We start from the raw sequence: 24,644 nt of genomic DNA, 5'->3' as shown, positions 1-24,644 counted from the left end.
GAGTAAAACAGAGAAGGAGATAAATAGAGAGAGGAAAGAAGGGAGAGAGAAAGAAAGTCAGAGGGCGAAAAGTAGGAGACCAAAAGCAGTGAGATCGACAGCAACAAAGAGATACTGATGAGGGGGAAGAGAGAGAGATAGGACAGAAAGAAAGAGACTGAAAAAGATTGAACATTTGAGAAAGAGACTGAACGATAGAGAGACAAAGAGACGAAAAGAGAAAGAGAGGCTGAACAACAGAGAGACAGAAAGACAAAGAGAGTAAAAAAGAGAGTCAGAACGATAGACAGTGAGAGAAAGAAAGAGAAAGTGGAAGAGAGGCAGAACAATAGAGAGACAGAGAGCAAAAAGAGAGAAAGAGAGAGAGAAGCAGAACGATAGAGAGAGAGAGATAAAGAGACAGAAAGAGAGATAGGCAGAACAATAGAGAGACAGAGAGACAAACAGAGAGAGAGAGAAAAAGAAAAAGAGGAAGTGAGAGAGAGAGGTATAGCGATAGAGAGACAGGTGGAATTGTGAAGACAATGGCTAGCGCTGCCCTGGAATTCCTTGGCTTCCTCATTGCTGTGGTTGGATGGATATGTGTCTGTGCAGTTACAGGAATGCCACAGTGGAAGATCACACCGTTTATTGGAAGCACCATCCTGAATACAGAGATCACATGGGAAGGGATTTGGATGACCTGTGTTTACCAACAGACATTGGGCAGGTTGGTGTGTGACGGTTATGACTCCACGCTTGACCTCTCCGGGGACATGCAAATGGCAAGAGCCCTCATGTGTGTGGCCATCTCCTTGGGACTTTTAGCCATCATGGTATCGACAGTAGGAATGAAGTGTACGTACTGCGCTGGTGATGAGCACAGGCTGAAGGGTTATGTGTCCACTGTCGCTGGCTCCTTTTTCATCCTGGCTGGGCTGTGCGTTTTGGTTCCTGTGACATGGGTGGCACATAACATTATCACGGATTTTTACAACCCATTAGTACCAGAAAGTCTGAAACGGGAATTGGGAGATGCCCTGTACGTGGGCTGGTCCGCCACCTGTCTCCTTGGTATTGGAGGGGCCTTTCTTTGCTGCTCTTACCCCACGGACAGTAAGTACAGACAAGGTTATCGGAAGAGTTACACAGCAAATCAGGCTTCAATGCCGATTCAGAACTCTACAGCTGCTTACTCACTGAAGGAATATGTCTGACTTCTTCACTTGAACTCTGAGTGACATTCCTTGTCTGTATCAGTGACGAGTTTCCACGATTGTTCCCAATCATTCATTTTGTACTGACACTGAGCTACAGCCCTGAGGCTGTTCAATGGTCAGCACTGCAATAGTTAAATGATTGTCTCTCCCAGTGATCAAAGGACACTAATATTAATCCTGAGGTCCATCTCAGTCGGGGTAATAGCAAATTATCGCAGACGCTGGAATCTAAAACCAAAAGAGAAAATGCTGGAAAATCTCAGTCGGTCTGGCAGCATCTGTAAGGAGAGAAAAGAGCTGATGTTGCAAGTCCAGATTACCCTTTGTCAATGCTAAAAGACACAGATAAATGGGAGATATTTATACAGTAGGGTGAGGGAATGAAAGCGGCTATGACTCATCTTTCGATCCCTCACTGCAATTGGTCCCTCACTGGAGTCGTAACCATCACACTCACCAACCTGCCCAATGTCTGTTGGTAGACACAGGTCATCCAGGCTCAAAACATCAGCTCTTTTCTCTCCTTACAGATGCTGCCAGACCTGCTGAGATTTTCCAGCATTTTCTCTTTTGGTTTCAGTTGGGGTAAAGGTGTATTCACCACTGTTGACCTCAGGCTGCAGACAGGATAAAGAAAGTAAACACATCGAAACCAGCCTCAGTTGATTCGGAAGCAGTGAGCCCTGCTGGAAATGTCTGCATTTAGATCACGAGTAACAACAGAATGAGTCTTGCCCAATTACCCTTCCACTTCAATCTTGTTGCTTTGAGTGACTTGTTCACAAGTTGCAGGCAATCTTGACGTGCTTGGTAACTATTATCCTGAATCTGTAGTGTGAAGTGTTTTTATCTTGAAGGTTTATTTTTACAGTTGTGACTCCATAAGCCAATTCATACATGATGATCCAAACTACACCTCAGAGAAGACATCATTGCCTTTGAAGTTCTTTGGGACTTCCTGACACTAGAAAGGCACTACATAAATTCAGAGTGTTCCTTCTACAGAAGACATTAAAAGTGGGATTCCGGTCGTATGTAGTCCTGATCGGGTAGGGGTGGGTAAAATCTTTCTTTCTGAAGGGTACTTTTGAAGTAAGCTAGGTTCTTTATGGCATTTGGAAGAGTTATGGTGGTGGATGAACAGATTTATTAAGCGTGTTAATACTTGATTGCTCAGTTATTGGGCCAGTATCAAAACATAGAAACTAGGAGCAGGAGTAAGCCATTTGGCCCTTCAAGCCTGCTCCACCATTCAGTATGATCATGGCTGATCCTCTATCTCAATGCCATATTCCCACTTTCTCCCAATACCCTTTGAGATGATTAAAATTTAAAAACTTATTTATCTCTTTCTTGAATACATTCAGTGACATGGCCTCCACAGCTTTCTGTATCCTGAGACTGTGTTTCCGGTTCTACATTCCCCAACCAGGGAAAACATCCTCTCTGCATCTAGTCTGTCCAGTCTTGTTAGAATTGTGTACATTTCAATCAGGTCTCCTCTCTCTAAACTCTAGTGAATACAGGCCCAGTTGAACAACTCTCTCCTCATAGGACAGTCCTGTCAACTCTGGTAACAGCCCAGTGAACCTCTGCTGCACTCCCTCTGTGGCAACAATATTCTCCCATAGGTAGGGAGACTAAAACTGCCCTCCAGGTATGGTTTCACCAAGGCTCTGTATAACCACTGAATGATCTCACATACACCTAGAAAACATATGAGTTAATTTAATCCAGTTACAGCCACCACTTCTGAGAAGGGAGGGAAAAGCATATGAGACAAATAAAGTAGAACAGTTAGGACAGAGGGTGGGAATTCAATTTTTAAAATTTGGAAATAATTAGCTGGTACCAATGAGAGTGCACGTGAAGCAGACTAAAATCCAAGGGGTGGCATGGTGGCACAGTTGTTAGCGCTGCTGTCTCACGGCATCAGGGACCCGGGTTCAATTCCCGACTTGGGTGACTGTGTGGGCTCTGCATGTTCCCCCCCGTCTGTGTGGATTTCCTCCAGGTGCTCCAGTTTCCTCCCACTGTCCAAAGAAGTGCAAGTTAGGAGAATTGGCTATGCTCAATCGCCTCTTAGAGAGATTGGCAGGGTGGGTGCATGGGGTTATGGTACTAAGACCTGGGTGGGATTGTTGGCAGTGTGGACTTGATGGGCCAAGTTGCCTCTTTCTGCACTGTAGGGATTCTATGAATCTAACTGGATTACTATTGTTCTTCAGGGAAGGAAGCCTGTTACCCTTACTCAGGCTGTGTGCTGCTCCATGTCCCACACCAAAGAGAACAATTCTTAAGTGCTCTCTGAAGCAGTTGAGTGAACCACAGTTCAATCAGAGCCACTAGTTTGAGTTGGCCCACAACCAGGGCAAATGGAGATATGTAATCAATGTCAACCTTGCCAGCAACACCACCTCTTGAGATTGAATTAAATAAATAAAAACAAGGACCAGGATTTTAAAGCCCTGCCAGGGTGTGTCTCCCCTGCATGGATGAGTGAATTGCCGCTGACTTGATGGGATTGTAATATCACGCCAGGTGAGAGAGGCCGTAAAATCCAGGCCAAAGAGACTTACAGTGCGAGGAAATGAAGAAGAGAACAAACAACACATGTCCTACTCTGCAAAGCACCCAGGGAGAATCTATGTAGCAGTCTCAGAATGTGAGACATTGTCAGCTCCCGAAGTCTAGACATGTTGGATGAGGGTCTGGATTCCATTAGGCCGCCATGTTTTGTAGAAACTTCCCTCTAAGCATTAGCTGAAAGGAAGTACAGGAAAGCCTCCTGAGTGGTGCACGTAGCTATTATTCTGCTATATTTAAGCGGGATACTTTCAGATATTTATTTAATCTCTGGGCTATGCTTATGGAGGTTGCCTTCCTCTTGTTACAAAAATCAATCTCTCCCAGTGAGGTGAGCAAGAGTGATGCATTGAGACATTCACTTGTTGACAGGGGGCAGGTTCCACGACCTTCAATGTGCGCTTGCCGACATAGCTTCAAAAAGCATAGGGTTATGGGACTCCCTTATTCATGCTTCCCCTTCGAGGCATGCAATTGACGGGTGGAGCAACAGTCTCAAGGGTTTAGCGGAATTATCTCCCGAATGGTGCACAAGCAATATCTACCACTCACCATTAAATAGAAGCTTCGGTTGTGAAAAGCTAATCCCAAGGGGGCAAGAGGGCCCAGAAACCCTCAGAGATGTAGACCTTTTTGTACAAGGTGGGGGGGGGCGGGGAGCAGGGAAATCGCTGCTTCTGGTTGGCAAGGCTCTGAGCAACCGTAGAGAATTATAGCTGGTGAACCCAAGTGTGGCCAAGAGTGAGCTCAGAGCAGAAGATGAATGAAGTTAAAATGAATAACAGAGCTAGTGATTGAGATTATGTCATAATCACGCAGTGTTGAGAGACAGGCATTAGCTGGTGCTTGGTTTAGTAAAATTGACAGTATGTAGGATATGGTTCTGATGCCAGTTAGCCGGGAATTACCCCATCTTGGTCTTGATCTTAGCCAAAAGGGGAAGGGCCATTTTGGTGCTGTGGCAGTGGTGGAACTAGTGAGATGAAAGCACAGAGCTGTAGGGAGGTGGGCATGGATTTGGAAAGTGACAATTTCAGTTTTGAAATTTTCACATTCACCCTGATCCTCAGTATCATTTTTGGGGGAGAAAGTTCTAGATTTTTGTTACCCTTTGTGTGAAGTAGATTGAGCCGTTACCATTATTGGTTTTACTCTTTCTGGGGTTTTCCAGTTAATCTTTATGAAGGGGTATCGCCAGAGAAACCTGTTTTCCTTTGCCTAACCAGTATCCTTTTTTAAGATTCTACCTTTCACATTATGACAATGAGAAAACCCCTAACATTACAGCAGTGTAAATATTCAGACATCATGGGCAGGCTCATTGCTGTGATATTTTGGGGTATTATCACCATAATAAACATTTTAAAATGTTTCTGTACAACGTGAGTCGTGTAAAGAGTCTACTTCGTCTTCACTCAGGTGGCCTGGGTCTCTTAACTTCTTCTCACTTTTCTCAGACATGTTACAACTTCTCCAAAAATTGGGAGCTGAATTTTATGGGGGGACCTCAGTACACAAATGCCAGGGTGCAAACTGAGACCAGTGCCTGCATTTGCCGGCGGTGGGACTGATAGATGGTTATTTTGGTTATTTTACCAGAGTCAATCTCTGCATTGACTGCCCTCTAGCCTGGCACCTGATAATGTTGGTCCAATCATAGGGCCTGGAAACACTGCAGCCTCGGCAACACCACCAAGCGAGGCAGCAGGAGAGCTTGGGGTGCCTCCAGGAAAAACTTCAATTCAAATTTTATCCAATAAAAATTCAATGGGGCTGAGGGTGGGAGCAGAAAATTCTCAGGCGTGGGGAACCGGGGTGGAGGGTGTCATTGAGGCTGTGGAGGCTGCCGTTCCTCTTGTGGCCCCCTTTGTGAGACATGGAACCTCTCTGGAGGCAGTGGTTAGCACTGCTGCCTCACCACATCAGGGACTCGGGTTCAATTCCCAGCTTGGGTCACTGCCTGTGGGGAGTTTGCACATTCTCTCCGTGTCTGTGTGGGATTCCAGTGGGTGCTCTGGTTTCCTCCCACAGTCTGAAAGATGTGTGCATTTGGTTGATTGGCCATGCTAATTTGCCCCTTAGTGTCAGGGGGACTAGCTAGGGTAAATGCTTGGGGTTATGAGGATAGGGCCTGGGTGCGATTGTTGTTGGTGCAGATTCAGTGGGCCAAATAGCCTCTTTCTGCATTGTAGGGATTCCATGGTTCTGAAGCCTCCTGAACTGACTCGGGGGGCCACTGACATTGAACTGGTAGCTTCCCTGGAGGTGTGGAGCTGGGTGTGAGGTGGGGGGGGGGGGTCTCCTCATTTTTCCAACAGCTCTGCAAAACGACCCCTTAATAATGGGCTGGGATTCTCCGATCCCGGTCGCCCCACTCCCTCTGCCAGCGAAAACGGAGAATTTGGCGCTCATCCAAAAATCTATTGCCTGCAGCGGGACTGGAAAATCCCATCTGTGAACAAAGTTGGAGAATCCTGGCCAATATCTTTTTTAGAAATAGGATATCTGTCAGTTTGGAATGAGGAGGCGGTCCACCTTCATCGTCACTGAGTCAAAATCCTCGGACTTGCTATCTTGGAGCACTGTGGGAGCACCTCACAGTCAGCACTGCGCTGGTGCAGGAAGGTAGCCTGCCAGTTTTCAATGGCAAGTTGTGATGGACAATAATTGGCAAGGTTGCCAGCAATGTCCATATCCCTTGTTTGAATAATGCAGTTGTAAAAAAATTACTGTCAGAATGCATCATGAAGTATTACTCAGTTAACCTTAGATCAAAAAAGTGTGCAGCTCCTCCAAACTCTGTAAACTATTAAGGTGGGGTAGTAGTGGTGCACTGGTATTATCACTGGATTAGTAATCCAGAGACCCAGGGAAATGCTCTGGGGATCCAAGCTGGAATCCCACCATGGCAGATGGTGAAATATGAATTCAACAAAATATCTGGAATTAAAAGTCTAATGATGACCATGGAACAAATGTCGTAAAAACCCATCTGGCTCACTAATGTCCTTTAGGGAAGGAAATCTGCTGTCCTTACCTGGTCTGGCCTACATATGACTCCAGACCCATATGAATGTGAATGAGTCTCAAATGCCCTCTGAAATGGCGGGCAGTGAGGAATGAGTAACAAATGCTGGATTCAGCCAGGGATGCCCACGTGCAGTAGAAATGAATTTTTAACAAACTTTGCGAGGAAATGCTCTGTTTCAAATGGAACTAGGGAGATGTTACTAGAGAGGCGGTGCTCGACAGACTGGAGGGACTGAATGTGGACAAGTCCCCAGGATCGGATGGAATGCATCCGAGGGTTGTGAAAGAAATGGCGGAGGTGATAGTGGATGCCTTGGTGGTTATTTTCCAGACGTCGCTGGATTCCGGGGAAGTGCCGGAAGATTGGAAAACGGCTAATGTTACGCCGTTGTTTAAGAAGGGTGGCAGGCAAAAGGCGGGGAATTATAGGCCGGTTAGTTTAACGTCTGTGGTAGGTAAAATGTTAGAATCCGTCATTAAGGAGGAAATTGCGAGGCATCTTGAAGGCAATTGTTTGATAGAGCGGACGCAGCATGGTTTCATTAAAGGGAAGTCGTGTCTGACAAATTTACTGGAGTTCTATGAGGATGTGTCTAGGGCGGTGGATAGAGGAGAGCCGGTGGATGTGGTCTTTCTGGATTTTCAGAAGGCGTTTGACAAAGTACCTCACAAGAGGTTATTGCAGAAGGTCGAGGGACATGGAGTTGGGGGTAGGGTGTTAGCGTGGATAGAGGATTGGTTGTCAAATAGGAGGCAGAGAGTGGGGGTCAACGGGTGCTATTCGGATTGGCGGATGGTGACTAGTGGAGTGCCCCAGGGGTCGGTGCTGGGGCCTCAGCTTTTTACCATTTATATAGATGATCTGGAGGAGGGAACCGAGTGTAGGGTGTCGAAATTTGCTGATGACACCAAGATTGGGGGAACGGCAAATTGTGCGGAGGGTGTGGAGAGTCTGCAGAAGGATTTAGATAGGCTGGGCGAATGGGCCAGGAAATGGCAAATGGAATTTAATGTTGGCAAGTGTGAGGTGGTGCACTTTGGTAGGAATAATGGTAGGAAGGACTATTACTTACGTGGCGAAAAACTGCAGCAGGCGACGGTGCAGAGGGACCTCGGGGCCCTTGTGCATGAGTCACAAAAACCCAGCTTGCAGGTGCAGCAGGTGGTCAGGAAGGCGAATGGGAAGCTGGCCTTCATAGCGAGGGGGATTGAATATAAAAGTAGGGAGGTCTTGCTGCAGCTGTATAGGGCATTGGTGAGGCCGCAGCTGGAGTACTGTGTGCAGTTTTGGTCGCCGCACCTGCGCAAAGATATTTTGGCCTTGGAGGGAGTGCAGAGGAGGTTTACTAGGCTGATATCGGAGTTGAGGGGGTTGAGCTATGAGGAGAGGCTGAATAAACTAGGCTTGTACTCGTTGGAGTTTAGAAGAATGAGGGGAGATCTCATTGAGACGTATAAGATGATGAATGGGATGGATAGGATAGAGGTGGAGAGACTCTTCCCGCTCAAAAAAGACAGTAGGACTAGGGGGCACAGCCTCAAGATAAAGGGGGGGGGGGGCGGTTTAGAACGGAGTTGAGGAGGAACTTCTTCACTCAAAGGGTGGTGAATCTCTGGAATTCTCTGCCCGTTGAAGTGGTGGAGGCTGCCTCGCTAAATATTTTTAAGACGCGGGTTGATGGGTTTTTGACAAGAGAGGGGATTAAGGGTTATGGGGAGAGGGCGGGAATGTGGAACTGAGCCATGACAGATCAGCCATGATCTTACTGAATGGCGGGGCAGGCTCGAAGGGCTAGATGGCCTACTCCTGCTCCTATTTCTTATGTTCTTATGTTCTTATGAGGAGAGGTTCGAGTTTGATGTCTGGTTTATGTTTAGTTAGCTGATTTCAGTCAAGGCAGTAATAAGAGATAATGAATTTGCCTCCGCCTAAGGTAAATACAGTTACCGCTATGTACAGCAGGTGTGTTCATGATCAAGTCCCAGTCCAGGGCTTGGGCACAAAAGTAAAGGCTGGCCCTCTCATGTCGCACTGAGGGAGAGCTGCATTGTCAGTGTTGTAGCCGTTTGGATACAAGGCCAGTTAGTCTTGCCCAGAGGATGTGATGAGCCACTTAAATCTCTATTTGGTTTAGCAGGACCAGGCAGCAGGGGCTGTGACACTCAACACAGGAGGGACCTTAACATCATAGCCCAGGAGAGGCTGTAACATCCTAGCACAGGAGGGGCTGTAGCATCCTAGCTCAGGAGGGGTTGTAACATCCTGGCCCAGGAGAGGCTGTAACATCCTAGCACAGGAGGGGCTGTAGCATCCTAGCTCAGGAGGGGTTGTAACATCCTGGCCCAGGAGGGGCTGTAGCATCCTAGCACAGGAGGGGCTGTAGCATCCTAGCTCAGGGGGGGCTGTAACATCCTGGCCCAGGAGGGGCTGTAACATCCTGGCCCAGGAGGGGCTGTAGCATCCTAGCTCAGGAGGGGTTGTAACATCCTGGCCCAGGAGAGGCTGTAACATCCTAGCACAGGAGGGGCTGTAGCATCCTAGCTCAGGAGGGGTTGTAACATCCTGGCCCAGGAGGGGCTGTAGCATCCTAGCTCAGGAGGGGTTGTAACATCCTGGCCCAGGAGAGGCTGTAACATCCTAGCACAGGAGGGGCTGTAGCATCCTAGCTCAGGAGGGGTTGTAACATCCTGGTCCAGGAGGGGCTGTAACATCATAGCTCAGGAGAGGCTGTAACATCCCGGTCCAGGAGGGGCTGTAACATCCCAGCCCAGGAGGGGCTGTAACATCATAGCCCAGGAGGGGCTGTAACATCCTGCCCCAGGAGGGGCTGTAACATCCTAGCCCAGGAGGGGCTGTAACATCCTGCCCCAGGAGGGACTGTAACATCATAGCCCAGAAGGGACTGTAACGTCCTGGTCCAAGGAGGGGCTGTAACATCCTAGCTCAGAGGGGGCTATAACATCCTGGCCCAGGAGGGGCTGTAACATCCTGGCCCAGGAGGGACTGTAACATCCTTGCCCAGGAGGGGCTGTAACATCCTTGCCCAGGAGGGGCTGTAACATCCTGACCCGGGGGGGCTGTAACATCCTAGCCCAGGAGGGGCTGTAACATCCTGCCCCAGGAGGGGCTGTAACATTATAGCCCAGAAGGGACTGTAACGTCCTGACCCAGGAGGGGCTGTAACATCCTAGCTCAGAGGGGGCTATAACATCCTAGCCCAGGAAGGGCTATAACATCCTAGCCCAGGAGGGGCTGTAACATCCTAGCTCAGAGGGGGCTATAACATCCTAGCCCAGGAGGGGCTGTAACATCCTGGCCCAGGAGGGGCTGTAACGTCCTGACCCAGGAGGGACTGTAACATCCTGGCCCAGGAGGGGCTGTAACATCCTAGCCCAGGAGGGGCTGTAACATCCTGACCCAGGAGGGGCTGTAACATCCTAGCCCAGGAGGGGCTGTAACACCCTGGCTCAGGAGGGGCTGTAACATCCTGGCCCAGGAGGGGCTGTAACATCCTGGCTCAGGAGGGGCTGTAACACCCTGACCCAGGAGAGGGTGTAACATTCTATCCCAGGAGGGGCTGTAACATCCTATCCCAGGAGGGACTGTAACATCCTGGCCCAGGTCTTTCTTTATAACACCATTTGTTTGTTATACATAATGGGTAGTAAGACGACTATTGTAGCAATTAAAGAGCTGCCGGTTGTTAACAATGTGGTTGAAAGGCCTTGTAGACACAACTTAGATTGAAATGAGTAGTTTTTAAGTTAGTGAGATCCGAGACTCACAAAATAGCTTCATATTTTTCTGCTGGCATGTTTGAGATTGATTCTCATGGTAATGGCAAATGGTTGTGCCATTGTCTGATATATATAGATGGCTACCCTGATAAATGTGGGTGGTGTAAGTGGGGGCTGTACCTGAACGAGGCCAGTAGGAACCACAGTGGAAAGATTAAATGTATTTCAAAGAAATATGAGTGACATTAATCAGAGTTATTCACACACAAACAAAATCAAAATTAGTTCAAGATCCCTGATCATTCTTCCTGTGGACAGGATTTTAGGCCATACAGTCAAATAGTTTGCAGGCTCTCAAGCCAAGGAATTAGAGTTATAGAAAGAGCTGACAGATGTGGAATTTGCATCATAATTGGGCTGGAAGTGAGGCCACATCTGCATAAGATTGACAACTTGACGAATGTCAATTTGGCATCCTGAAGCATTGAGCTTCACAGGGCCTCAGCAGAATGGGCTGGCATCACGGGTGGGCCACAGGTAGGTCTGGGGAACGTGGAGAAGGGGGAGGTGGGACGAGATGATACGGGACTGCAGCATGATTATGGAACCGGGAACATCACTGCGCTCATCTTGGCTCGATTATGACTAGAAAAGAAAGGTCACTGCTTTGCCCAATCCAGGATGGATTTTCGCTTTGGGCCTGGGAAAACTCAGCAGTAAATTATCTGCACAGCTTCAGGCCTAATTGACTTATTCAAGGTGACCATGTCTGTGTTACACAGGAGCACTGGACAGTAGGAAATTGTAACGGACCAGCCAGCATCCTTCCAGGAATACCCAGTGTGAAAGAACTCTGCACGTGGGTGGGGTGGGGGGGGAGCTCTGCAAATGGGTGTGATTGGCAGGTGGGGGGGGGGAAGGGTGGAAGTGAAGATCGGCACAGGAGGCAATTGGCGGGTGAGGGGGGAATCAGTGTGGGGGAGGGGATAAAGAGGATGGCAGGAGATTTCTCAATGCACTGGAAGATCAGACCACCTGCACAATGGTACCCCAAGTGCTTTGCAGCTGGTTCACCGGTGAGCTTAGGCTCCGCCCCCCTCCAACTACTGGTGAGAATCACATCCGGGCTTTTTTTTGCACTGAATGCCATAAGATTGCGACTTATGGCTCGTTGAAAAAAACTGGCGCAGTTCTCTCCCATTTTCTCACTCGTTTGGCTCTTAGAATTTTTTCCGTAAGATCACATCCTCAGAATTGTTTTGGATGGATCTCACCCAAAGAGTGGGAGCAGATGGCAGGCGATACTGAGATCCCCATCAACGGCTGCATTATTTAACAAGGAATTCAATTACAAATGCTGCTTGACTGCAGGGAGCACGATCGGGACTCCCAGAATACTCAGGTGAAACTGAAAGTAGACTTTAAAGGAGAGAAAATTGACTCCATTATTCCACTGAGCACAGACATGAGCTGAGTTCTTCAATTATTCACACCACTGTCAACACACAATGAAATCGAGAGTTTAAAGATACAGAACGGTCTGCTTACTAACACTTGACAGAACAAAGACCAGTTCAAGTGGCCTGCCCGCTGGCTCAGTAGAAGCATGCCCACCCTGGGGAGGACGATTACCAACTCTCCAGGATTGCCCTGGAGTCTCCAGGAATTGCAGATTAATTGATTGCAAGCAGGAGAAAAATTTGATAGGCATTTAAAAAAAAGTTTGCAAAGCCTTTTTTTTGATTATTTTAGTTTGTTAGTTGTAAACATTTTGGAGGTGGGTCGGTGGGGGGGAGGGCAGGGGCGATGGGAAAAATGTTGTGATGGTCAAATATCAACCAATCAGGTTACAAAGAATTTGCTCAGTTTTTAATTGGCTTTGGGATGGCAGGGCACCATGAGGAGGGACCTGTCATGTGACCAATGGGGATGAGTGTGTGGGGTGGGGTGGAGGCCCAACCTCCATTTTGTGTGTGTGAGAGAGTGTGTGTGTGTGTGTGTGTGGTGTGTATGTTTTTATCTGTGTGTGTGTTTGTGTGTGCGCACGTTCTTGTGTGTTTGTATGTGTGTTTGTGTGTGTGTGTTTGTCTGTGTGTGAGCTTGTGTCTATGTGTGCATTGTTTATGTGTTTGTGTCTGCATGTTCGTGTGTTTGTGTGTGTGTGTGCATGTTCTTGTGTGTTTGTGCATGTGTGCATGTTTGTGTCTGTGTGTTTGTGTTTGTGTGTGTGCATGTTTGTGTATGTATGTGTTTGTATTTGTGTGTGTTTGTGTGTGTGTATGTTCGTGTATGTGTATGTGTGTGTGTGAATCTACGTGTTAAAATTGAATTTCTCTAAACCAAACTTTTTAAGACTGAGATTATAGATCTCTGTTCGATTTGGGCCTTGAGAGATTTGGATCAGAGGCAGTTGAGGTGCAGATTAGATATGATCTAGTTGAATGATAGAACAAGCTCAAGAGGCTAAATGGTCTTCTCCTGTTTCCATGTTTTTGATTTTTGATTTATTATTGTCACATGTATTAGCATACGGTGAAAAATATTATTTCCTGCGCTATACAGACAAAGCATATCGTTCATAGAGAAGGAAAGGAAGAGCGCAGAATGTAGTGTTACATTCACAGCTATGATGTAGAGAAAGGTCAACTTAATATAAGGTAGGTCCATTCAAAAGTCTGATGGTAGCAGGGAAGAAGCTGTTCTTGAGTCAGGTGGTATGTGATCACAGATTTTCTCCCAATGGAAGAAGGTGAAAGAGTCTATGTCCGGGGTGGATGGAACCCGCGATTATGCTGGCTGCTTTTCTGAGGTAAGGGGAAGTGAGACAGAGTCAATGGATGGGAGGCTGGTTTGAGTGATGGGCTATGTTCATAACACTTTGTAGTTTCTTATGGTCTTGGTCAGAGCAGGAGCCATACCAAGCTGTGATACACCTGAAAAGGATACTTTCTATGGTGCATCTGAAAAAGTTGGTTAGAGTCATGGCAGACATGCCAAATTTCTTTAGTCTCCTGAGAAAGTAGAGGCGCTGGTGGGCTTTCTTAACAATAGCATTGGCATGGAGGGAGCAGGACAGGTTGTTGGTGATCTGGACACCCAGAAACTTGAAGCTCTTGACCATTTCCACTTCATTCAAAACTATGAGGGCTATTGGAAAACAAATGAAAATAATAGAACAAGATCAGAAGATGTGGTGACTGGTTTGGCCCTATTTTCTTGTACATCTCGGAGATATGCAGAGATGACACACGTTCCTCTTTGTGTAGGAAATCTATTCTTTAAAATGTCTGGTCCCTGCTTCAGCTCTGGTTTCCAGCTTGTTCTACAGTTTGTTTACTTTGCTCTGAGTCCACACACAGGTTTAACCAATCAAACACAGCAAGCATCAATATTAAACAGACTCCCATAATCAAACATGGAATAACTCAACATGACCCACTGTGAGTAATTGGGTCCACTCTGGTCACCAAGACACATCATGAGAAACTCAGTTGCAAGAGGTAGAGGGGAGAAAGCCGCAGCAGTCAGGAGTCTGAATTATGAGGAAAGACAGCAGGGAGCTGGACTGGAGGTATCAGGAGAGATGGTTTTCTGGAAGGCCACAAAATAGTTAAGGGATGGAAAAGTTAAATCAGGAAAATTACTTTAAATTACTTTGACTTGTTTGGCACGGTGGCACAAAGGGCAGCAATGGTGGCACAGTGGTTAACACTGCTGTCTCACAGCACCAGAGACCCAGGTTCAATTTCAGCCTTAGGTGGACTGTCAGAGTGGAGTTTGCACATTTTCATTGTGTCTGCGTGTGTTTCCTCCGGGTGCTCTGGTTACCTCCCACAGTCCAAAGATGTGCAAATTGGGTTGATTAGCCATGCCAAATTGTCTCTTGGTGTGAGGGGGATTAGCAGGGTAAATATATGGGGTTACGGGAATAGGGCTTAGTGGGATTGTTGTTGATACAGGCTCGATGGGCTGAATGGCCTCCTTCTGCACTGTAGGGAATCTATGATTCCATGCTGTCTCACAGCACTAGGGACTCAAGTTCGATTCCCGGCTTGGGTCAATGTCTGTGCATATTCTGAAAGTTCTCCCTCTGTGTGTGTGGACTTCCCCTGGGTGCTCCGGTTTCCTCCCACAGTCTGAAAGATGTGCTGGTTAGGTGCATTGGCCATATTAAATTCTCCCTCAGTGTACCCGAACAGGCACAAGAGTGTGGCAGCTAGGGGATTTTCACAGTAGCTTCATTGCAATGTTAATGTAAGCCTTTTTGTGACACTAAATAAATAAACTTTCTTCAACTGTTTTCCATGATTGGGCATTTCCTTTGAGCGGAGATGATTACTGAGTCGATGTTTTTGTCGGTGCAAATCTTCAGCTATCAGCTTCACAGGGCTGATATCTGATCTGTGATATTGTGACCACTGGGGAAGATTGAACAGGCGGGAGGGAGCTCCTTTCTCTAAAAAAACGAAGCAATGACCTGATAGGGAGCTTTAACATTTTGGGTGGAATTACTCATTCTCCCACTGGCAGGTGCAATGGCAAGAGAATTTGGCAAGAGTCCACAAATTGGTTTTACACTGGCATGGATTTTCCATCTTGGTAGATCAAGAAACCTACTAGAGAGTAATGTGAAACCTATGTGTATCCCGCTAACAGGATGCAGATGAAAGTCCAACTGGAATCTCCTACCCAGACCTGGTTGCTCGTGATGCCAATGGAAAACACGTCAGTCCAGGACACGCCTGGAATAACATGGTGTGCAGAAGTCGGAACCCACCAAAACAACGTCTGGAATTGCTTCCAGAATTTTAGATAGAGCAACCCTGCACCCCAGAATGTCACAACTGTGGACCGGGGTTGGGGGTGGTGGTGGAAAGATACACAGAGGCATCTTCCATATTCAGTGAGGAGGTCCATCTTCCAGCATCAGAAAGCTCCGGTGACCCATCTTCCTTCTTCAGTGGTGGGTCGGTGATGCTGGGCACCTTTTCGATATGGCACCCGGATACGATGGTGGGGGGTTACACCATCTTGCCCTTCCCTCCATGGAATATGGTGCTATATCCCTGGGAGCTTAATTAATTCAGTGCTGGAAGATTTGGCCACATGACTTAGTCCCAGATGGAAGAATTTGAAGGGGTTTGATAGGGTAGACATAGAAAAGTTTCCAATTACCCAGGAAGTCTAGAGACTGCAGACTGACCTGGTTTGATTCTTTAATCTTTAATTTGGAGAAGGCCCTCTTCAAACCTGGAAGGGCTATTGCTATGGATACAAAATGGTCCCATAAACCTTGCAATTGTACAAGTAAATTCAACAGCAACACATTTAAATATGCACACCATAATAATACTTTAAAATAAGGCAGGATTAATATAAATTAGGGAAAAATAAACATACCACCAACTTCCATTGATATAATGTCATAAATCGTTCCAAAGTGGTACACAGGAGCACTACCAGACAACATTTGACATAAAGTGACATAAGGAGATATAAAGTGATCATTGTTTGGTTAAAGCAGTAAGAGCATCTTAAAAGAACAGAGAGAGGTGGTGATGTTTGGGGAGGAGCCTCCAGTCCGAATGGCCTAGGTAGCTGAAGGGATGATAGATGATGCAGAGATCTCAGAAGGCTGCAGGAGATTATGCAGATAAACCTTCTCGTGTGAAGGCTGTGGTGTCAGTAACGTCTTTGTCCCTCGGCACGATATACATTTCTCCTATCATTTTTCTGCGAAGCACTTTGGGAGATCTTGCGCATTAATGGAGTGTATTAGATTTAAGTTGCTGTTGCCATAAACAGTCAAGCTGAAGAGCAGAAGAACGGACATATGAACAAGAGTCAGCCATTTTGGCCCCTTGAGCCTGCTGGGGCATTCAGTTAGATTGTGGCTGCTCTGAGGTTCCTACTTTAGGGATTAGTGGAAGTGATACTGGTCACGGGTTGGCCAACTCTTGTTGGATGTATTCCAGCGGGTTTCATCAGATAGCTTTTCTTCTTATCCAGTCAAACTGTCGCCAATCAAATCCAAACAATACATGAAAACATTCAAAGAAAATGTTTTTTAATGCCCCGATGATTTTTCCACTGTGTCAAAGATTAATCTTTGAAATTCTGAAGAATCATACGACACAAAGCATTAACTCTGTTTCTCTCTTCACAGACGCTGCCAGACCTGCTGAGTTTTTTCTAGCATTTTCTGTTTTTACTGTAGATTTGCATCATCTGCGCCATTTCGCTTTTATTTTAGATAAACTTTTGAATTTGATTTAGCGGTCCTGTTTTCAGATACTGGTCTGGGAGAGTTAAAACATTCGAGAGGATCAAGGCCTTCACTTTGAGTGTTTTGAATGTATTTTGACCGCTGGCCTGACTGTGGGTGCAGCCGCTGTACAAAAACATATCAAAGGTACCTTTTCGGTTAGACACCCCTGACAACACTCACTGATTAAACCACAAACTCCAGTTAAGGTGCACTCTGTTTATTGCTGACATGTTAACAGCCAAAGCAACACGCCCTACACTCTCACCAATCCTCTTACCGATCATAACTGGTTCGCCACAGAGAAGTGTTGCACTTTCCGTTCCTCCCTCCCTAACAGACAAACCGTTTCTTCCCCACTCCCCCACACCCCCGCACCCTCCCCGCTCCCTGCCACCCGTCCCCCCTCCCCCATTTCTAACCCCTCCTCCCCACCCAGCCAGATGAGACATTGAAGTGATGTCCTGTCTGACTTTAGCAGCTGAATGTTGAAACTGTATTGAGGAGACAAGCTGGTATTCAGGAACAATAGGAAGAAATTGCTTTTGGATAAGGCGCCTTTCATGTGCTCAGGATGTCCAAAAATATCCCGCAGGCAATTTACAGCAAGAGCAGCAACTTGTACTTTTAATGTCTTAACATGTCTAACAACAGCATTTTCAGTCACAGGGGGCCATCCTGGGTTCAGTGGGCCCAAAGGCCTCTCTCTGTGCTGTAATTAGTCTGTCTCAAATTCCACAACATTTAAAAGCGGGTCACGTACAGAGATATCGGTTCAAATGGTAAAAAAGCTTGGTAGATTTTAAGAAATGTCTTGAAGAAGGTAAGAGAGCTGGAGAGGCTGGGAGGTTCAGGAAGGGAATTTCAGAGTTTGGGGTCCAGACCACTGTAGGCACTGAAGACTGCCAACAGTGCAGTGATTAAATAGGGGATGCACAAGAGGCCTAAATTTGATGAGGTCAGAGTTCTCAGAAATTTATAGGGCTGGAGGAGGAGAGAGGAAGGGGGGAAGGACTTGGAAACAAGTGTAAAAACATTTAATATTGGGATATTGCCATATTTCTGAAGTGTAGTTGCAATTGTCCCACACAATGGACTGAAGCTGGAGACTGTTCAGGTTTAGGTGACATATTCACGATTGACTTATCCAAAAATACTGAGGTAGTTCAAATCCCACCATGGCAATTGGAGAATCTGGTTTCAAATTTTAAAAAAATCAGAGAATAAAGATCTGGTATCAGTAAAAGTGACCAAAGCCCAACTGATTCATTCATGACATTAGGGAAGGAAGCCTTCTGCCCTCATGTCATCTGGACCTAATTTTAGCTCCACATCATCATGGTTGACTCTGATTCATCTTTTGAAAATAAAGCAAGCTCTTTTCTATCTCAAACCATCAGTTATTGAGGAAGAAGACCCACCACCACCTTTTCAAGGGCAATGAGTTGCTGGTAATTGATACCAGCCTTGCCAGTGACAACTAAGACCATTCATCAGAACCGCATCTTTCCATACTAAGCCTGCCTACCTGAATTCATCCGCATCTATCAATGACTGTGTAGTGAGTCAGCAGGAAGCGGTGCTTCTCGACTAACAAAGCTAAATGCCTACTCAATAGTCACCTAACTGCTGCCATGCATTGATTGGATGGTACACGATAGTGTGTGATTAGAAGACAAAATGGGTCATTGGCAACTTTCAATCCAGCTTCCTTTTAAGGACAATGCACATCAATTATTGCCAACAAGGAAGATTGATACTACAAGATAATAGATTTTATGGTTGTTGCTGATTTCTATGTGAAAACAAATAAGGAACCTGGTGACAATACTTCCTGTTTTTGCTTGTTTCTTGGAAAGGGTGGGGTTTTATGTTATACTTGGCCCTTTCATCTCTGGGGTCAGAAAACATGCAGTCCAGATAGAAAGAGTGAAAGCGTCTTCCTCTGGTGGTGACAGGCCTACACCCTAGCTACTTTCATGTGGCTGTCAGTGAGGGGAGGGGGAGGGTGGGGTGGTGCCTGACATGGGCCATTCTCAGTGCAACTGCATAGATCAATTTATTAAACGCACCATTGTTATCAAAAGTAACAGGTTAGCAGCCCCCTAGATTCCGCACTTTCCAATTCCCTCCCCCAACCTCTCTGCCTCTCTAAGGAGCACTTCTTTAACCCAGATTGCTGCTTCCTCTCCCTCTACCAACTTTTCCTCCTTAATTGGCTTATTGTGTGTCTCAGTTAATTGCTTTGGATGTTTCTGTGCATTGAAGGCAGTTTACAAATACAAGTTACACTTGACAAGCCTTGTCCTTCCAGAGCAACAGCCCAAATATGGAGTCACTTGCTCCTTCGCCCCTGGTCTTGGAGTTTGGGTTGCACGATGGGAAGATGATCACGAAAGCCATGGGGGATCATCAGTAGGTCTCCCCATGGGCATCGTGAAGTATGGGCTGCCTTATCGAGCCCAGTGGAAAATGGGGTTTTTTAAATCTGTTACTCTACCCAGACCATTGTTGCCTGTCCCGAGGTGAAGATTTCCTGACTGTAAGCCACAGTCGTAGAATCATAGAATAGTCCATCGAGTCTGCACCAATCACTATCCCACCCAGGCCCAATCCCCATAACCTCATGTATTTACTCCGCCAGCCTGCAGGAGGTGGTCAGGAAGGCTAATGGGATGCTGGCCTTCAGAGCGAGGGGGATTGAATATAAAAGTAGGGAGGTCTTGCTGCGGCTGTACAGGGCACTGGTGAGGCCGCAGCTGGAGTACTGTGTGCAGTTTTGGTCGCCGCACTTATGCAAGGATATTTTGGCCTTGGAGGGAGTGCAGAGGAGGTTTACTAGGCTGATATCGGAGTTGAGGGGGTTGAGCTATGAGGAGAGGCTGAATAAACTAGGCTTGTACTCGTTAGAGTTTAGAAGAATGAGGGGAGGTCTCATTGAGATGTATAAGATGATGAATGGGATGGATAGGATAGAGGTGGAGAGACTCTTCCCACTCAGAAAGGACAGTAGGACTAGGGGGCACAGTCTCAAGATAAAGGGGGGGGGGCGGTTTAGAACGGAGTTGAGGAGGAACTTCTTCACTCAAAGGGTGGTGAATCTCTGGAATTCTCTGCCCGTTGAGGTGGTGGAGGCTGCCTCACTAAATATTTTTAAGACGCGGGTTGATGGGTTTTTGATAAGCGAGGGGATTAAGGGTTATGGGGAGAGGGCGGGAACGTGGAACTGAGACACGACAGATCAGCCATGATCTTATTGAATGGCAGGGCAGGCTCGAAGGGCTAGATGGCCTACTCCTGCTCCTATTTCTTATGTTCTTATGTTCTTATGTTATGTACCCAGACCATTGTTGCCTGTCCCGAGGTGAAGATTTCCTGACTGTAAGCCACAGTCATAGAATAGTCCATCGAGTCTGCACCAATCACTATCCCACCCAGGCCCAATCCCCATAACCTCATGTATTTACTCTGCTAATCCTCCGAACGCTATGGGCAATTTACCATGGCGCTGCACATCTCTGAGAAACGGAGCATCCGGAGGAAGCCCACACAGGCACGGGGAGAATGTGCAGACTCTGCACAGTCACGACCCTTTCCTTTGGTTCACAATAAGGGGCGCTGGTGACAGGAAACTGATGTTTGGCTGAATTACTACAGGAAGGTTGAAATCTCTTCTTCTGCGGAAAGTAATAAATCTCACGCCATCGTCATTTGCATCACACCAAACTGCAAACTCGGACGAAATGTTCTCACAACAGGAAGTAGCTCACTGGCAGAATGGACGGACAATTTCCTTTGGCTACATGTTGCAGACAGTGTTACAACACAGCATGGTACATCGGGAGCACTGACAACACTGGTTAAATGAAATCCAGGGACTGAACCATTTGTCCTTTGCGCACTTGTACTCAGCAGACCCAAAAGTGGGAACGAAACCTGCTCGCGGCTGCAATTGGCCTTGGAAGGTATCTTCACGCTGGCTGGCCAGTTAGCAGGCTATTGAAAGGCTGAACTCTGCCAGGGAGAGGGTGGATGCAGGGGAGAAAGAGTGTGTGGACTGATGCTTCCAATGTGCCGTCCTCAGGGGGACAGCTGCTGCTGAGCACACTCAGGGAGCTGTTGTTCTGTGAACAGTGAATAAAATGTAAAGTCACCATAGACCCAAGTGACCACAGACTGCTCTCCCCATTGAGGGTGGAGAGGGTAAGGCGGGGGGGGGTGGTATTTGACTGGTGGTGATTTACCTGAGGATCACCACACCTCAGGCGAGGGGTGAGGTGAGGAGGGTGGGGCCTTCGATTGTTATGCAAAGAATGTCAAAGCAGCACAATCATACACAAACCTCAGTCTCCAGAGACATTTGTTAGTTTTATTTCAGCCCTGATTTGTCAACCCACCCTGGATTGGGGTTGCAGCTTAAATGCAAAGGCTTTTTTGTCAATGGGCCCAAACATCAAGGCAGACAAGCTATGTAAAACTGTGTCCAATTGGCTCTGTTATGGGCTAAATTGTCAGCCTGATCATTGGCAGTTGTGCTTTTGACTTTCATACGTGTCTGTCAACCAAGACACATGTGTGTGAAGACACAGGATCATGTACCTCACGTTCTCATGTGATTACATGCACTTCCGGGTTGCGTGCATGCTTGCACTGTGCATGTAGAAATTCTGGCCTATGACTTCCCTGCCCTCTCTTTATAATGTTTCTTTTCACATTATCCATTAATATCCCAAAGAGTTTGATTCCATGTAGTGTAGAGACTAAAGCATCCCCTTTATTCTGTGCCTCAGCACAACAGTAAAAAGTCTGACAACACCAGGTTTAAGTCCAACCGATTTATTTGATAGTAAACTCACAAGCTTTCGGGGTTTGTCCCTTCATCAGGTGGATGGAGAGTTCTGGCCTCAGACAGAGCATATAAAGCACAGACAGTTTACAGATTACTGATTAGAATGCGAATCTTTACACCTAACCTGCAGTTCAAGTCCTAAAGTGGCCGACAATGTGAGTGGAAGGAGCACTGATCGCAGGTTAAAGAGATGTGTATTGTCTCCAGACAGTACAGTAAGTGAGGTTTTGCAAACCCAGGCAAGTCGCGGGGGTTACAGATAGTGCGACATGAACCCAAGATCCCTGTTGAGACCGTCCTCATGTGTGTGGAACTTGGCTATCAGTCTCTGCTCAGCGACTCTGCGCTGTCGTGTGTCGTGAAGGCCGCCTTGGAGAATGCTTACCCGAAGGTCAGAGGCTGAATGCCCGTGACCACTGAAGTGTTCGCCAACAGGAAGGGAACAGTCTTGCCTGGTGATTGTCGGGCGATGTTCATTCATCTGTTGTCGTAGCATCTGCGTGGTCTCCCCAATGTACCATGCTTCGGGACATCCTTTCTTGCAATGTATCAGGTAGACAACGTATCAGCTCGACAATCACCAGGCAAGACTGTTCCCTTCCTGTTGGCGAACACTTCAGTGGTCACGGGCATTCAGCCTCTGACCTTCGGGTAAGCATTCTCCAAGGCGGCCTTCATGACACACGACAGCGCAGAGTCGCCGAGCAGAGACTGATAGCCAAGTTCCACACACATGAGGACGGTCTCAACAGGGATCTTGGGTTCATGTCACACTATCTGTAACCCCCGTGACTTGCCTGGGTTTGCAAAACCTCACTTACTGTACTGTCTGGAGACAATACACATCTCTTTAACCTGTGATCAGTGCTCCTTCCACTCACATTGTCAGCCACTTTAGGACTGGAACAGCAGGTTAGGTGTAAAGATTCGCATTCTAATCAGTAATCTGTAAACTGTCTGTGCTTTATATGCTCTGGCTGAGGCCAGAACTCTCCATTCACCTACGAAGGGACTAACCCGAAAGCTTGTGAGTTTACTATCAAATAAATCGGTTGGACTTAAACCTGGTGTTGTCAGACTTTTTATTGTGTTTACCCCAGTCCAACGCCAGCATATCCACCTCAGCACAACATCAGACAATGAGTCTGAAGAAATGCGCAAGCATCATGACAAACCACACAGGTTAATTTTCTATTCAAATAGACAACCAAGGGCTTTAGTGCATTTAGTTAAGCACTGCACAAAAAGAACTTGCATTCATACAATGCAATACTGCCTCACTCCACATTTCAGATCAAATGGATTATTGAGTGCAGTCTCTGTCATTGCAAGATGCAATGAAATGAATGACCTGTTAATCTGCTTTTAGTTAAAGAAGCAATGGTGATGACAGCAGCTTCCTTTCTATACTCTGTCGGAAGTGCTGCTTTTGGGTGACAGGATAATCTGAAGCCACGTCTGCCCTGACAGGTGGATAGAAAAAGACAATTTTGACCAAGATCCAGGGTGGGGTTCTCCACGTCAAGTATTTATTCTTCAACTGATGCCACTGAAACAAGCTCTCTGGTCATTATCACATTGCTGTTTTTGGGAGCTTGCTGTTTATAAATTGGGCTGTTTTGTTTGCTAATTATTTCAGTGGTTATGTTTCCCCTCCCACAGTGCAACATTCCCTCAGTACTGACGCTCCCACAATGCAACACTCCCTCAGTACTGCCCCCCCACAATGCAACACTCTCTCAGTACTGCCCCTCCCACAATGCAACACTCCCTCAGTACTGACCCTCTCACAGTGCAACATTCCCTCAGTACTGACGCTCCCACAATGCAACACTCCCTCAGTACTGACGGTCCCACAATGCAACACTCCCTCAGTACTGACCCTCTCACAGTGCAATATTCCCTCAGTACTGCCCCTCCCACAGTTCATAGCTCCCTCAATACTGCCCCTCCATGGCGCATCACTGTCTTAGTAAGGATCCTCTGACAGTGTGGCAGTCTTTCAGTTCTGCCCCTCCACAGTGAAACACTCCCTTAGTACTTATCCTCTGACAGTGCAGCATTCTGTCAGTACTGCCCCTCTCATAGTGCAACACTCCCTCAGTACTGATCTTCTGACAGTGCAGCATTCTGTCAGTACTGCCCCTCTCATAGTGCAACACTCCCTCAGTACTGATCTTCTGACAGTGCAGCATTCTGTCAGTACTGCCCCTCTCATAGTGCAACACTCCCTCAGTACTGATCTTCTGACAGTGCAGCACTCCCTCAGAACTGCCCCCCCCCCGAGTACATCGCTCCCTCAATACTGCCCCTCCACCGTGCATCACTCCCTCAGTAAGGATCCTCTGACAGTGTAGCACTCTTCCAATTCTGACCCTCCACAGTGAAACACTACTTTTGTAATGATCCTCTAATAGTGCGACGCTCCCTCAGTACTGATCCTCTAACAGTGCAACACTCCCTCAGTACTGATCCTCTAATAGTGCGACGCTCCCTCAGTACTGATCTTCTAACAGTGCAACACTCCCTCAGTACTGATCCTCTGACAGTGCAGCACTCCCTCAGTACTGATCCTCTGACAGTGCAGCACTCCCTCAGCACTGATCCTCTGACAGTGCAACACTCCCTCAGTACTGATCCTCTGACAGTGCAACACTCCCTCAGTACTGATCCTCTGACAGTGCAGCACTCCCTCAGTACTGATCCTCTGACAGTGCAGCACTCCCTCAGTACTGATCCTCTGACAGTGCAGCACTCCCTCAGTACTGATCCTCTGACAGTGCAGCACTCCCTCAGTACTGATCCTCTGACAGTGCAGCACTCCCTCAGTACTGATCCTCTGACAGTGCAGCACTCCCTCAGTACTGATCCTCTGACAGTGCAGCACTCCCTCAGTACTGATCCTCTGACAGTGCAGCACTCCCTCAGTACTGATCCTCTGACAGTGCAGCACTCCCTCAGTATTGATCATCTGACA

General features: G+C 47.0%; 1 protein-coding gene across 1 annotated transcript; it reads left to right on the top strand.

Moving 5' to 3' along the window:
• Positions 1-524: 524 nt before the first annotated feature.
• Positions 525-1,196, top strand: LOC145357717 (claudin-3-like). The gene has a single exon (XM_080211142.1). The coding sequence runs from the start codon at positions 525-527 to the stop codon at positions 1,194-1,196; it is 672 nt and encodes a 223-aa protein (XP_080067268.1).
• Positions 1,197-24,644: the final 23,448 nt, after the last annotated feature.

The sequence above is a fragment of the Carcharhinus amblyrhynchos genome, chromosome 24, assembly GCF_965287045.1.
Source record: "Carcharhinus amblyrhynchos chromosome 24, sCarAmb.v2.hapA, whole genome shotgun sequence".
In the NCBI taxonomy this organism is placed as follows: Eukaryota; Metazoa; Chordata; class Chondrichthyes; order Carcharhiniformes; family Carcharhinidae; genus Carcharhinus; species Carcharhinus amblyrhynchos.
This window is presented reverse-complemented; position numbering and strand designations above follow the sequence as displayed.